This window comes from Brachypodium distachyon, chromosome 3, assembly GCF_000005505.3.
Source record: "Brachypodium distachyon strain Bd21 chromosome 3, Brachypodium_distachyon_v3.0, whole genome shotgun sequence".
NCBI classification, from domain to species: Eukaryota; Viridiplantae; Streptophyta; class Magnoliopsida; order Poales; family Poaceae; genus Brachypodium; species Brachypodium distachyon.
Genome location: NC_016133.3, coordinates 48,150,198 through 48,165,192, shown reverse-complemented (window position 1 = coordinate 48,165,192; position 14,995 = coordinate 48,150,198). Strand labels below are relative to the sequence as shown.

The 14,995-nt window shown below is 43.7% G+C and overlaps 3 protein-coding genes across 5 annotated transcripts; 2 read left to right on the top strand and 1 right to left on the bottom strand.

Annotated features, from left to right (window-relative positions):
• Nucleotides 1-234: 234 nt before the first annotated feature.
• Nucleotides 235-5,758, bottom strand: LOC100833192 (CMP-sialic acid transporter 5). Of its 2 annotated transcripts, none has more exons than XM_003575156.4 (7): nucleotides 5,202-5,758; nucleotides 3,804-3,852; nucleotides 3,510-3,736; nucleotides 2,123-2,321; nucleotides 1,900-2,043; nucleotides 746-820; nucleotides 235-663 (listed from the first exon to the last, which is right to left on the bottom strand). In XM_003575156.4, exons 1-7 carry the CDS (start codon nucleotides 5,324-5,326, stop codon nucleotides 502-504), a joined length of 981 nt encoding a protein of 326 aa, XP_003575204.1. In that variant the 5' UTR covers nucleotides 5,327-5,758; the 3' UTR covers nucleotides 235-501. The 2 variants fall into 2 exon arrangements, with proteins under 2 accessions (XP_003575204.1, XP_024318115.1); XM_024462347.1 differs by lacking the exon at nucleotides 5,202-5,758 and adding an exon at nucleotides 4,929-4,975.
• Nucleotides 5,759-8,086: 2,328 nt separating this feature from the next.
• Nucleotides 8,087-11,750, top strand: LOC104583788 (protein SENSITIVE TO PROTON RHIZOTOXICITY 1). 2 transcript variants are annotated; one of them, XM_024462346.1, is made up of 2 exons: nucleotides 8,087-9,375; nucleotides 10,414-10,675. In XM_024462346.1, the coding sequence occupies exon 1, from the start codon at nucleotides 8,201-8,203 to the stop codon at nucleotides 9,350-9,352; it is 1,152 nt and encodes a 383-aa protein (XP_024318114.1). In that variant the 5' UTR covers nucleotides 8,087-8,200; the 3' UTR covers nucleotides 9,353-9,375; nucleotides 10,414-10,675. The 2 variants fall into 2 exon arrangements, with proteins under 2 accessions (XP_024318114.1, XP_010235579.1); XM_010237277.3 differs by lacking the exon at nucleotides 10,414-10,675 and adding an exon at nucleotides 11,413-11,750 and having other exon boundaries at nucleotides 8,089-9,375.
• A 936-nt stretch (nucleotides 11,751-12,686) lies between these two features.
• LOC100832882 (7-deoxyloganetin glucosyltransferase) lies at nucleotides 12,687-14,781 on the top strand. Its single transcript, XM_003575155.4, has 2 exons — nucleotides 12,687-13,264; nucleotides 13,558-14,781. The coding sequence occupies exons 1-2, from the start codon at nucleotides 12,775-12,777 to the stop codon at nucleotides 14,535-14,537; spliced, it is 1,470 nt and encodes a 489-aa protein (XP_003575203.1). The 5' UTR covers nucleotides 12,687-12,774; the 3' UTR covers nucleotides 14,538-14,781.
• Nucleotides 14,782-14,995: the final 214 nt, after the last annotated feature.

Genomic DNA, 14,995 nt, shown 5'->3' with positions numbered 1-14,995 from the left:
TTTGGTGCCAAGTTATACCATGCCAATTTTTCGGTCATACCAAATTTGGCACTTGTTTGGTTGGTTGCCAACTATTTGACAAGTCAATGCCTTTTAGCCAACTCTAGTTCAATTTTTTTTTGCCAAAGTTGGAACGCTCATAGGCTAGCAAAAACACAACCAATTATTTGGCTAGCCAATTTTTTGGGTAGGGCAAGTTTGAGCTCAAACCAAACATACCCTTAATATGACCAATTTAAAATTAACTCGATAGTAAGATGGAATGCAATGACTAAAAGTGAAGGCTCGAATTAATTACAGGTCAATGTTTAGTGAAGCAAGTAATGCAACTAATATTCGGAACAACAGATAGTTAATACATAGCTTCATGAAGAGACAATCTCCAATAATCATATATGGCGGCCCCATTCTCGGTGTAAACTTCAACTTCCGTGGAATAAAATAAAGGTTAGTATTGCTGTGCCGATGCTAAATAATCCCCTTCTCTGATGAGCATGCTTATCAATCTTTCTTCTTTCTATCAACATATGGATACTTCTGGTAAATGAATATGCTTGCCATGACAAGTGGTAATGCCATCAGGCAGTAGACTGATGGCGGCTTTCCATCGAATATAAACTGTAGTAATGCAGTAACAAGGAGAGCTGAGACTATGACAAAACCCTGAACAAGAAAATTAGAATAATTCAGTTTTTTATGCAGATGAAAAGATGTTGTATTCCATTTAGTAGTAGTAAGCCCTTGCCTTTCTAACACCTCCTGCATAAGTTGTGACAAGACCAACGAGAATTCCACCCACAGCATTCATTAACACCGGTATCTGCAGATAAGAGTGAAGATTACAGGCCCAGAATTCATGATGATTCATTACCAATATATTACTGAAGTTTACAGATATGTACCCAGGTACACAGCCTTTTCTTATCATCCATGAATTATTTTCTATGTCACAATGCAATTTTAGTGCAAGGACTTCCCTTAGTTACTTCAAATGGATAGCATGAATTGTACCGCAAAGCGAAACAACATACGTGGTCCTTGCAGATCAACAATGACCCAAATCATCTTTTGAAATGAAGCTATGTGTTTTGGATATGTTATAGATCGGCCTCTAAATCAATGTAAGGACTTTCACCTCAAATGAATACCCTGAAACGATACCACAAAGGGTAGCAATAGACATATGGTCCTTGCAGATCAACAGTTGCCCACTTCTAAACACTAAGAGCTTTTCGTAGAAGTAAACACAAAAGAGCTCCAGCTCAACAGAAGTTACAACATAAAGATGGAAAAGCACATTTTATTAGCATAAAATTAAAATAATCAAAGGTCTGGATTTACACTGCTGATACCCTAATGTGCCGAAAGAAAGTTTCTACAGCTGCTTGCTGCAGAATGTGCTGAAGTGCCTAACAGACCTTGACATCAGGTTCCAATCCTATGGCCGAGTAGTCATGGCAAGGTGTCATCACAAACAATGGAATAGATTCGAATTCCTTTAGGTGCAAAATGGGAATAAATGTAGGTGAAGTTTTCAGTACTTCATCATTCCCATAATGGATTATTACCAAACTTTTCAGGAGTGCCACAGTGTTCAAGCCAGAATGTAATTCTGTCACATCCTATGGATTTGAAGCGGATTATGGAAGGACATGACTTAATTCCTTCATAGAAGTGAAGCAGGAACTAGTCAGGATGTCACCCTGTCTGGTTATGTTAACTTTACTTAACAATCTCAATATCCGTCTATTTTCTGCAACAGGATTAAGACAGGTACAGATGATTATAAGTAGTACTCCGTATGATCTATGATTTTTCGGATGTGTCATACAGCTTAATTTTGTCAAAATTTCACCTAACAGTGAGACAGAGCATAACAAAATAACAAAGGTTACTCACCAATGTTAACGAAGTCCATTCATGGAAAAACCCATATTTTTTCATGGCTTCTCCATCTGGTGACTGAAAAGTACTTGCTAACAAGCACATGCTCCCAATAAAAGACATCTCAATAGTCATCAGGTAGGATGCATGCTTTTTAACCTGCAGTTATTGAAATTTCAAAATGTTAACAGTGACAATGAAGTCCTTCCTGGAAGGTAGCATGAGAAGTAAGTCCAACCTGAGATGCCCACTGACACAAAGAAGAGGCCAAACCAGACAGCACAGATGCGACCGTAACAGGAATGATTCCGTAGAGCAAGACATATTCAGAGCTACCACCATTTAAGCCTTTGGTTGTACTCTCCCCAACACTTAGAAGGACAGCAGCACTGATTAAGAGGGTTAATGCAAAAATTTGTTTGGGTGATTGTCTTTGCCTGCAAGATTATCCAAAAACAAATAATTTAATAAGTACAAAAATATACTGGATAGTTGTCTTTGCAGACATAAGCATGCGAGATATCTAGGAGTAGTATACAAGACACTGTGCCAACTTTTTTGTAAAGGAAAAAACGGCTCTTTAAAAGAAACACAGGCAGTAAAGCAAAGATATGTTTCCTTAACCGGTGCACAATAAAATCTAGCTCCAATACCCCACAACATTAAGTGAAGAATCAGCCAAAGCAGAATTCTAACAAATAGCAGAAAAAAGGTTAAGTCTGCCTATTTTCGCCCTTCTGAAAGAGTACTACAAAATGTCAATGCAAAAAAGGAGCGGGGTACATCTGCCATAATAGAGAAGTCTCCTGGGGTCCAATGGTGGGCACACATGGCTCTGAACCCACCCCACCCAGGTTCGAGGCTTCACCCAGTTTATAAAAAAGTCAGGGGGGGGGGGGGGGGGGTTCTTCTCCCCGGGTCACTTTAATAAATCTGCCATAATAGGCCATAAGCCACTTGGACTGATTCACTGGCGTACTAGCAACCACATACAACTCAGGGTTCAGGATAAAACACCTTCCTGAGATTTGTTCACTTTATAACCCCACTACCAATTACCAGCAGTTATCCTTGAGATAACTTACAGCTGAAGGCCACTTTGTTGGGACATGACCTGGTGTTTTCTGCTTTTTTTTGCTGCTGTTGCTGGCTTGCTATGAGTACATGTACAAAACATAAGCCACATAAGGACATGCAAAACTAAGCCATTAGTTCATTATTAATCCAAAACATAATCCAATGTTCATGCAGGCGTCCAAATCATCAACCTAAATTCCAGTTGAAGTTATGTATCTAAAACGGTGGTCATAGTCTCATAGATTATAATAGAAAAATAATACTTCCATACCTAAATGGATAGGGTGTGAAGAGTATGACTTTTCCATGGGTTAATGCTCTAAGACAAATTATACTTCATAGCATCATGCTACAGTTACCGAAATAAGGGAGATGTGTTTCTTGGTCTCGTAGTATGGTGACATTTTAAATGGAATATTATTCACTCAGGAAGTCCAAAGTGTGGTTATGCCTACACTATCATGGTTACTTGCTGCTTCAGAGGATCTTGAATATTGTCAAGACTCGTAACATTCAAATAGGAGGTATCAGGAGGACATATCACATACCCCAAAATAAGATAGGTGAAGAATGCCGTGAATAAGAGCTTGGTCTGGTTAAGGATTGAAAAGGTCAAGGAATCCAAATTCTTGTATGATATTTGCAACAGGCTATTCTGAAGTGCATAGATGGCAGCAGGAAGTCCTGATGCAGTCAGTGACCCAGCAAGATTCCAATTACTGAATTGCTTCTTCAGACTACCCTCTGCCACCAGTAAAATGACTGCACACATAACCTATGCACATGTATACACAATCAGAAATGGCCAGGTAACATCTGGACAAATAAATCTATGATCATACCTTTAATACTTCAATTGCAAGAACCAATGAAGTCACTATAACTTCTCGCCTGAAAACAGAACAAGAAACGAGATGGGTTCAGCACATCCAAATAGTATTTTGCTTGATTATTTCATTACTGCTTTACTCGTATAACAGTGCAAGCAAAAACAAGTTCATTAAGTACAGAGAACATAGAATTGTTATTGTGCTGCAATGCCTAGAAACTGGCTGTTAACTTCTGCACTTTTTTGTTAGCACTAAATTATTAGCAAGTATGCGTCCATCTGATTCATCAATTGCTAACAAAACCATTTCTTGCACCCTAGTGACTGAGAGGAACTGGCAAGGTTCAAACTGGTGCAGTTTTGCATGAGTACTAAACTATTAAGAGTGTCCATCCGATTCAGTTACTACAAAAACAATTAAGAATAGCCTGTTGTGGATATCATAAAAGAATCAAGGAACTGGCAAGGATTTAAAATTTTCTTGTTTTAAAGATCACTGGCCACATCGAGTACTAGTTCCTAGCTGTTTACCGATGGCCGTTGGGAACTAGTTTCTTCCTCCAATGTTTGTTTGCCAAATTTTAAACTCAAAATTTGAATGGTCTATATGGGTAGTTACTACCTGAAACTACTCTATATCGATTTTAAATTCAAACTTTGATAAAATTTCTATGTTTTCGGCATAGAGTCCCCTCTAGGCTTCTGATTGCTCAAGAACAGGACAAACATCTAAAACGATAGCTTGTATAACAATTTTTCATCAATAAGATCAAGACTACGAGGTTTAAGATTGAATTATTCATACTGTCAGACGCGAAATAACAAAACACTCCTAGTCCTGCAAGCTAATTCTGCTACCCACGGTAAAACAAACCAAAGTATCCAATATCCATCGTGGATACTACAAACATGTCCAACACCACAAAAGCAAACTTGCTGTTTACAGCCATGATTTGATTTCTCAAACAAAGTTTGATGCCACGCATATTCATTCAAGACTGAAAGTAGAATAACAACCATAACAAGAATGAGCAATCTGCAAAACAGATGCAGCCCGAAACAGAGAGCTACGAGTTGTCATAGTACACACAATCTGCACCAACCAACCCAACCACTCCCGCTAAGCTGGTATACCGACCAGATGAACCCCATGACGATGATACTGTCCATTCGCCCTCTCCATTACCAAGTCGATATCGCGTTGCTCAACTCTACGGCCTACATGCTTTTGGGCTTTGGCAATTATTTTCCCAAATATCTCTATAAAAGCTTTCCCGACTCCCCTCCAGATCGAAGGGACCAGCAGGAAGAGGCATAAGATGCAGGTAGAAAAAGCTTGAGAGATCAGATACTAACTCAATGATGCATATGCCTAATTGGCGCGGTGAGTTGAGGGAGACGTGCGGTGTACCTGACGAAGCGCTTGGAGATCAGGGGCTGGGCGCCGTACTGCAGGGTGAGTAGCGCTAGGTAGAGTGCCACCCTGCGCCGGCTAGGCGCGGCCGCCGTCGGCGATGGCTTAGATACCGAACCCATTCGGCCTGCCTCGCCGAGCCCGCCTGCGCTGCGATCGAAACCAAGTTCGGATGGAATAGTGCTCCACTGAGTCCACTATGGGGAGGGACGATGGCTGACGGCTGCTTACGCGGCGTAGAGTCGATACGAAGGAACTCGGGGTAGAGGGGAAGCCGGAATTGGAGGCAGAGAAATTCTGGATCTGGGACTGTCAATCGGCTCGTGCGAGGGCCTGTTTTGGGGAGATGCTGTAGTCTAAGGGCGGAGGCAATGGGGGCGTGAGCGGGGCACGATGAGTTGGGCAGGGCAAGGCAGGCAGGGCGGGACGGCGCAGGACAAAGAGAAGGAAAGGGCGGGGGCGGGCGTCGCGACGACGAGGGTGCCGCGCGTCGGCCACTTGCCACCGCCGCGAGGAAGAAGGGGGACGCCCTGATTGGTTGTGGAATCATACGTGGACTTGTTGGGCTAGTTCATGCTGACACCGTGCGTCGCACTTCCGGTTTTTCTTTTTTAGATGGTGGCACTTCCGGTTAAATCGTCATTCATCAACCACATAGACAAAATTCAAACCTAATTCAAAAGAGAAACTCCGCCAATAACGTGTCTATTGATCGGGTCGGGTGTGTGTACACCAATAATCTGCCCATTCGTCGCCAAACCCTCTTCTTATCATCTCTAACCGTCGAACCGTCCCCTCGCCTTCAATAGCACACCTGGACTACAAGGAGTCATGGATGAGATGATCCTACTGTATTTTTCGTTATGGATTTGTGGAACAAGAAAAATATGAAGAAATAGCTTGTTATCGTTTTTAAGCAATCAACTCTCACATTCCCAGAACACAATGGTGCTAGGGCTTTGATTAAGGTGCAAACTCTTTTCGACTTTTGAAAGACTTCACGTACAACATAATTGTTATGTCTTCCGGCCAGAATTACTTGCCACCGATTTAGTACAACTTTATAATTCCTCCGTCCCGAATTAACTGATCCACGTCATTTAATTTGGTACGAAGGGAGTACTATTAAATTTGGAACAAGTAATATGGGTCAAGGGAGTACGATTTTGTACCATATGTGATCTTTCTTGTCTCTGGTGTATGCTCGGATCAAAGCTGACATTGTGACTCTTGATCTTGCTATGGTATCGAAAGTTGGGCATAGCACCATACCCGATATGTTGTCCAAGCTGCATCACTATGCTGGAACAAAGAACGAAAAACTCTTCGCAAAAAAACAAAGAACGAAAAACAAAAGTATAGCAACTTTTGGCGAAGACGCAAAATTTGAACATGGAGATGACATAAGGACACCTCTAATGTGAAAATACTGTTGACCTTGAGGCCTTTGGTCGACCTCAACTAACTTTACACACTACGAGGATCGGCATAGGTAGACAAACGCTGAAGGTCTCTTCGATTCATAATACGGGAATAGAATTTTTTTTTGAAAAGATTGCTATGTCATGTCTCAAGATGGCAATCGATAGTAAAAATGTGGATATCCATGGATATCCAGCACATGTATCGCGGATATGGATCGGGTTTTCGATCCATGGATATCCACGCATGGATACCCGCCAACTCGTGGAGCGGGCACGGATATCATATTTGATCCATGGATATGCATGGATACCCGGTATTTATTAAAATAAATAAATTGCTGATATGTGTATCCACTACTCGATAGATGTATCTTCGTTACTGCAATAAAGTACAACTTATACAAAACCATGTTACTTATTTCGGGACGGAGTGAGTACTTTGTAAGTTTATACGATCTTTCGGTTAATATAGATTATAAATCGGTGATTGGTCATTCACGTAAGTTTCATCTATTGAGGTATTTTGAGCAGCAATATCTTATTTATTATTATTATTGTTGTTGTTGTTGTTGTTGTTGTTGTTGTTGAACAAAAAGTAATATATTTAGTAATCCAACGAGCGTTCGCATAATTATGCACATGATTTTTTTTTGCCGTGTAAACTCCGCCGCACCTTAAAATTTATCCTGGATCCGCCACAAATTTTAGTCACTTAATATTAGACGGAGAGAGCATATTGCATGGCTATGGACAATCCATGGATACCCGGATATCCGGTGGATATAGATGTGGATATTGCTTTGCATCCATGAATATTTTCGTGGATGCATGGTTGGTCTGACGATGGATATGGATTGGGTCGAGCAGAGCATCCCCGTCCACTTATTCAAAGGAGGCCATAAAAATAAAAAAAATACTTTTTTCTGTTTTTTCTTTTCCCTCTGTTCGTTGCTCTTCCCGCGAGGATCCCCAGGGATGCGCCACCGTGAATCCGTGAGGACGGCCAACATCACCGGACAGGCGGCCACTGCCGGGCGCAGATCACTGGACAGGCGGCCAAGCATCAACCATTGAATGACGACCAGCACCGCTAGACTGGTGAACATTGGAGGGCGCTCCAGATCTGGCCAACGCATCCGAGCAGATGAACAAGGACAAAGGCAGAAACAAGACAACCCATAGGCCATAGAAAATGGAACAGAGTGAACAGAACATAACCGAAAAACACCTTCTTATTTACATTTATGATGCAACCCCTTCTTAAAACATGATTTTCATTCTTTTCCAAATAAAAAGTGCCGGTCCATGTGCGATGACAAGACAACCCATAGAAAATGGAGCATACTCCGCTCCGTAGTCAACAGAACATAACTGGAAAAACACCTTCGAGTTTACATTTATGATGCAACCCTCCAAAGGAGAGAAAAATAATGGAAACTGAAAGTGTTCTGCAAGCTCACGCAAAATTCACATACCGCATGGACCTGCACGCAAGAGGCATCGCAGACCTCGAAATCATCTAGGTCGTCAGGCTAGTTGAAGTTGGGCACCACCACCGCTGGTTGCAGTTCAATGGAGGGTTCCACCACCAACCAATTTGCCGGAGCCGCCGCCAGGGTCGGCGCGTCGTCGGCTAACGCGGCGCCGCTGTCGGCCATGCCACGCGGGGAGCTCGCGGACGCCCTTATCGGCGTCGGAGTTGGAGGAGGGGATGGGGACCCCCGCGCTGCTCTCCAACGGCTGGCTGCCCTCGGCGACCGCATGGCCGCCGTCCGCCACCGCCTCGCCGCCTCCATCTCGGGCGAATCGCAGCCCCTCTCCTCCTCAGATATCCAATCCGTGTCCTCCGAGATCTCATCCGCCGCTCACCTCGTCGTCCTCAACGCTGCCAACCTCCTCTCTTCCTCCCTTCCCTTCCTCGCTCCACCTCCACCTCCTGCCGCTCCTGCTCCTGTCCAAGAGCTTCCTGCCGCGGCCTCCTCCGCCGAAGAACTCCCCCGAGAAGCCACCAAGGGCGACGGTGGCTATGATGTCGTTGAGCTCGATGCCGAAGAACTGCTCGCGGAGCATGTGCACTTCTGCGATATCTGCGGCAAGGGCTTCCGCCGTGACGCCAACCTCAGGATGCACATGCGCGCGCACGGGGACCGATTCAAGACCCTGGACGCGCTTTCCCGGCCTGGCCAGGCGAAGCCAGCTGCCGGCGGTGATGTACGGTTCTCGTGCCCCTTCGCGGGATGCAACAGGAACCGTGCACACCGCCGCTTCCGGCCGCTGAAGTCAGCGGTGTGCACGCGCAACCACTTCCGCCGGAGCCACTGCCCTAAACTCTACGCCTGCGAACGCTGTGGTGGAAAGAAGCGCTTTGCTGTTCTTACCGATCTCCGCAGCCACCTCCGGCACTGCGGTGAGGAGGCACAGTGGCGCTGCTCCTGCGGTACCACCTTCTCCCGCAAGGACAAGCTGTTCGGCCATCTCGCCCTCTTTGAAGGCCAGGGCCATATGCCAGCCATCTCTGCACCGAACAAGGATGTGGTGACAGTATCTACAGAGGCATCCCTTGATATAATAGAGGAAGGAGGACTTGAGGAGAACTGTGGCCGGGAGAATGGTGATGAAGGTAGTTTTGATCCGGAGTTCTTCAAGGAATGGGTGGATGAGCTCAGAGATGGTGCGGGGCCTGTTGGTGGGACAAATTGGCCTGGACCAGCAGCACGGCCATAGCAATGTAGCAAGTGCTCTTTGGGGTAAGAGCCTTATCTTACAGCCCTATTGTTGAAAGCTTGATTCTGAAATAAATTGGTGCAATAAGATATACAGAATGCCAAGATGCTAGTGTGTCCTCCAAGTAAACAATAAACTGACAATATGAATTTTGAACTTGATTTATGCAAGTGAGCTCAAGTATGTAAGATGTTCTGGGATGACATGTGTTTTAGTCAAGTTAGTTTTATATGGGAAAGGATAGTTATTCAGAATGTTACTGCAATTTTCAGTCTTCAGGTTTTGTGTGGAGTCATGGGGATGAAGATGATTAGATGTTGATCTGAAGGCTTATTAATATGACTGAGATTTAAGAAAAATCAAACAATTTTGACTGTAATTTTAGTACTAGTCCTGTGCAATTTTTGGTAGTTCATATTAAGAAAATCTCTGGCAACTGAAAATTAGCATTTTATACTGGCACGAGCTGGATATCAGGCTCCTTTTTAATCACAAAAAATAAGTTATTTAGAGCACTTTGAGTGCAAGGGAAAATTTTGTACTTCTGCTGGCTCATTCATCTGGTTTTCTGTTCTACTCACTTTATCTTAAAACAGTCCATTCAAATTTTTTCTCTAGTTCGCTTTTACTCTAGTTTCTGACTTCTTGTACTGGATCAGATATTACTAATACCATATGCAGTTCATTTCAACCATTTATCATTTTTGTGGACATAAGTTAAACCTGAAGCCACACCCGCTTCATCACGTTAAGCATGTTATCCCGAAAGTGTTAATTTTCATGTCTTAGGTTAGGCCAGGTAAGTGGCACACTGGCATTCCATGGGATTTTAATTGTCTGTGCCCCTCATTTTATATTCTGTGGGAGGTCTTTTGGCCCTTTACATCCAATACAATGAAATGGTTGCTAAGAAATTTTAGTGGGTTTCTGAATACACGTCGCACTTAAGTTGCGTTGCCGTTTATGATTACTGCAAGTCTGCAACGGTGCAAACAATAGCTTACATTTTCCGAATTGTGACAATATATAAACAACTTATAGTCAAGTGTTGCTATGTGCAGTTGTGTACAGACAAAACATGCTACTGGTTTCAATTCAATGACACGTGGCTTCAATTCAATGGACTAAAAGAGTGTTGTGCTGACAAGTACCAAGTAGATATTTCCATGATTAGTTTCTGTTGTCTTGTTCCTTTGTTTTATTGGACAAACTTGGTTTCTCTGTCTAAGTGTTCGAAGTATTGAATCAGGAGCATGTCCCACCACTTGTCCTCTAGTTGTGTGCTATACTTTTATTTCCAGGAAACTACTGGTTTTGTCGTCATCCTCTTTGTTTCTTCCCTCAAGATTTTCTCCAATCCTTGTGCTTGTCAGCGCCATCTACTTTTGACTTGTGATATGTTCAATTCTGATCTTATGCTTCTTTTCAGACGAGCTAAATGCGTGTGCATTTCCTACAACTTCTTTCTGCTGCATGAGTTGTTCAAACACTTGTGTCATCATAGTCCCTAACCATATACGAAATAAAAACTTACCTCAAAATGTACATCAATAAAATCAACTAGTCAAAAGAATCTGGTACATATGTCTAAACTGAAGAATTGATGATAATTTCGTAATTTCCTGGCAATGTAAGTGGTAATCTCAGTGAGGGTGATCGGGCCACCACCAACTTGGATCTTTATAAGAGTAAAGATATTCAACTAGTAATGGAATCTAATGATGCAAAGTTCTTTTTTCCCATGGATTCAAATGCATAAGAATGTACTCCTTCCGTCCAACAAAAGATGTCTCAAGTTTGTCAAAATTTGGATGTATCTAAACATGACTTAGTGTATAAATGCATTCAAATTTAGTCAAAGTGGAGACATCCGTTGTTGGACGGAGAAATATAGAGATTGCATATTTCTGTAATTATTACTTATATGGTTATGTTGATGGATTGAACATATTTAAGCCATTAAGTGGGATATTATAAATTCTTATAGGTATAGTTAACTGTTGGTAATGTTTGCAAGCATATTACGATGTGATTATAAACCTTCAAATGCTGTCTTGTAGGTGTATGGTAACAACAGCAAGGGCCATTGGCTTGCAAAAGTGACTGGAAAGATCAGCGTGGAAGGTGCTTCTGAAGAACAACGCAGGAGGTTTCCATCCATCTCCCTGTGCGTGCGTGCTTCTTTATATGGTTGGCTCACTGATCTCGGTTCGCAATCTTGTTACTCTGCACTCCCTGTTAACCGATCCCGTTGGCTGAAATACATGCCAGATGTTGGTTATGAAGAATCTTCTTTCTGTATCGACTAATGAGAAATTATCATGACAAATGGTGGAATCAGTCGGTATCTGCTGCGTCCGTGGCGCCGAAATAATAAAAATTACCGATTTTACCTAAATGCAATGCAACAGCCGGGCCTCAGGTACAGCGGAGACCTCGGTGGCGGTGGCACAATGGCACCAGGAAAAAGAGAGCTCGTACCTCACTGATTCGATGTGCTATCCATAAGTGCAATCTTTTATCAGAATAACATAACGCCATGCTGCTACGGATTAAAAAGAATTAAACGCCTGGATGATATCGTTATGACACGGAGTAGATAGTTTACCACATATTGAAATCTTTATGGTTGTAAAGACGTCACAATCCGTCTACATTGAATATTTCAATGGTCGAGGACTTCAGGTTCAGGGCCCGTTTTGTTTTTGGCCCAGCCCTGAATAATGTACTTTTTCTTAATATAAGTTCTCTAAAAGACTTGATTGGTAGCGGCAGTCTGTCATTTTTTAATAGCATTATAAGAAATATATATAATGATAGATTTAATAGAACTAATTTGAGTTCTATATGCTGGTAGATTGTTTTTATAAACTTGGACAAATTTGAAGTTTGACTTGAGACTAAGTTAGGACTTGTTACATTTAGAAACGGAGAGAACAGTACAGTACAATATTCTCTTTTAACATATATTTTAATTATTTTTGTTGAGAATAATTTTTTGATTTGATATAATCAAAACGAATGTAAAATAACTGAGATCCTTCGTAAAAGGAGAACTCTAGCATGGTCCTTCGACCTCAACACTAGAGGGGTATTAGAGGGGCCAAAACATTGTTCCTCTATATATGTCGAAGACCTGGTGTTTTACCGTTGATGTTGATTCCTGCTCCCTCTCTCGTAAGCCTGGCAAGCATCACCTTCTCGGAGAGAGAAAATGAGAGAAAGCGACCTGACCTTCCCACTCAGAAGTCAGAACGGACAGGCTCAGTGTAACACGACTGGTGCCATCTAAGTAAATGCAATTGAAGTATCATCGTACGGTTTCTTAATAATGTTCTCAGTTATGCTGCTTAACAGCTTATCCACCCCTCCTCTCCAGTCCTCTCTTTTTAGCCAACCCAGGTGGTGGAGACAGAGAGGCCATGGCAACTCGGGTCGCCGGCACTGACAAGCCTCACGCGGTGTTCTTCCCTTTCCCAGCTCAGGGCCATGTCAAGCCGGCGCTCCAGCTAGCCAAGCTCCTCCACCACTGCCATGGCTTTCAGGTCACCTTTGTCCACACCGAGCACAACCGCCGCCGCCTCCTCCGCTCGCGCGGCCCCGACGCGCTCGCGGGGATCCCTGGGTTCCGCTTCGCCGCCGTCCCGGACAGTCTGCCACCCTCCGATGTGGACGCGTCGCAAGACATGGGTGCCTTGCTGTTTTCCCTGGAGACATTGGTGCCGCACTTCAGGAACCTCGTCTCAGACCTCCCGCCGGTGACCTGCGTTATCTCTGACATCGAGCACATCCTGGTTGCGTCCAAGGAGATGGGACTTCCCTGCGTCACCCTCTGGACCACGAGCGCCTGCGCCTTCATGGCGTTCCAGCAGTTCCAGCAGCTTGTCAACAGGGGCATTGTTCCTCTCAAAGGTATGCTAAGATCTAGTAGTATTTTGTCATGAAAAGCAGCCTTAATTCTCATAATGCATTTGCTGTTGTTTGGTGGCAGGAGAGATTTTTTTTTTCTCGAACCTAAACTTTAGGTGTCTGTCATATTAGTTTGTTTCGAAGAAATCGCCAAGATGGCGAGAAGTTTTACAAACCAACCAAAATCAACCAACAAAAAGGACAGAATCTCCGTTACTTAGCCTTCACAACATAAATGTTTTAAAAATTGCCTGCTATTTAGTACTCTTTGTAATACTGGCTGCTTTGAGAAACAGATGATGATCAGCTATGGAACGGATACCTTGACAACACGGTCCTGGACTGGGTACCAGGAATGCCCAAGGACATGCGCCTAAGGGACTTCCCGAGCTTCATCCGCACTACGGACCCTGATGACGCCATTCTTAATCTCGTGTTGCGCTCAATGGCGTACCAACGAACCACTCCAACTGCCATCGTCCTCAACACCTTCGACAAGCTAGAGCATGAAGTCCTCATTGCGATTTCCACCATCTTGCCACCGATCTATGCCGTCGGGCCATTGCCGCTCCTCCTGGATCAAGTCTCCGGAAGTGAGGCCGACACGTTGGGATCAGACCTTTCCAAGGAGGACCCGGCCTGCCTAGAGTGGCTCAAGGGCAAGCGGCCAAACTCTGTGGTCTATATAAGCTTTGGGAGCATAGCAACACTGAGTAAAGAACAGGTGGTGGAATTCGCGTGGGGTTTGGCTAACAGTAAACAAGAGTTCCTGTGGGTGATCAGAAAGGACCAAGTGGGCAATGACGCTAGTGATGGCCCAGCCGCTGTGCTACTGCCACCGCAGTTCTTGGAGGAGACCAATAAGAGGGGTTACCTGACGAACTGGTGTCCGCAAGAGGAGGTGCTTCAGCACGAGGCCATTGGCGCATTCCTGACACATTGCGGGTGGAACTCGATGCTAGAGAGTATCAGTGCTGGGGTGCCGATGTTGTGCTGGCCGTTTGGCGCCGATGAACACACCAACAGCAGGTACGCTTGCTCCGAGTGGCGCGTCGGCATGGAGATCGGAAGCGATGTGAAGAGAGATGAGGTAGAGTCAGCCATCAGGGAGGTGATGGAAGGGGACAAGGGAAAGGAGATGAGGAGAATGGCGATGGAATGGAAGGAGAAGGCAACCTTGGCTGCACTGCCATGCGGGTCTTCTTGGATTAGTCTGGAGAAGGTGATTGGTGAGGTACTTACAGCGCCTCTTGCGGAGAAGCATACTGAAATATGAAACGATTTGTGGTCTCCGCTGACAATAACTGATGAACGGACATGATATATATGCCACGGTTCATCTGATATGTGTCAAACTTGGTTGTTCCTCTGTAAACAAAATATTTGCAACGCTCATTTGCATAGCTAGATTTTCTAGTTCTCGGGCATTGCTATGCATGTTGTTTAAGATTTTGTCTGGTACACAATTCTGGCCATTGTTTCCCATATACATATTTTGTAATACTAAGTTTTTTTTTGCAGGTGTTTGTAATACAAAGTTATAACTTATAAGTAATAGTACAATGGAAAAAGTTGGTGACAAATAAAAGAATACTACGTCGCCAGCCCGTCTAATTTAACTATCCACCGGTGGATACACTCACTCTGTTTTTTTTATGATGTATCCTTTCATGAAGACTATCTTCAAGTGTCGCACCAGTGGCACCTGGAGTACCACCGTTGCATGACGCATGG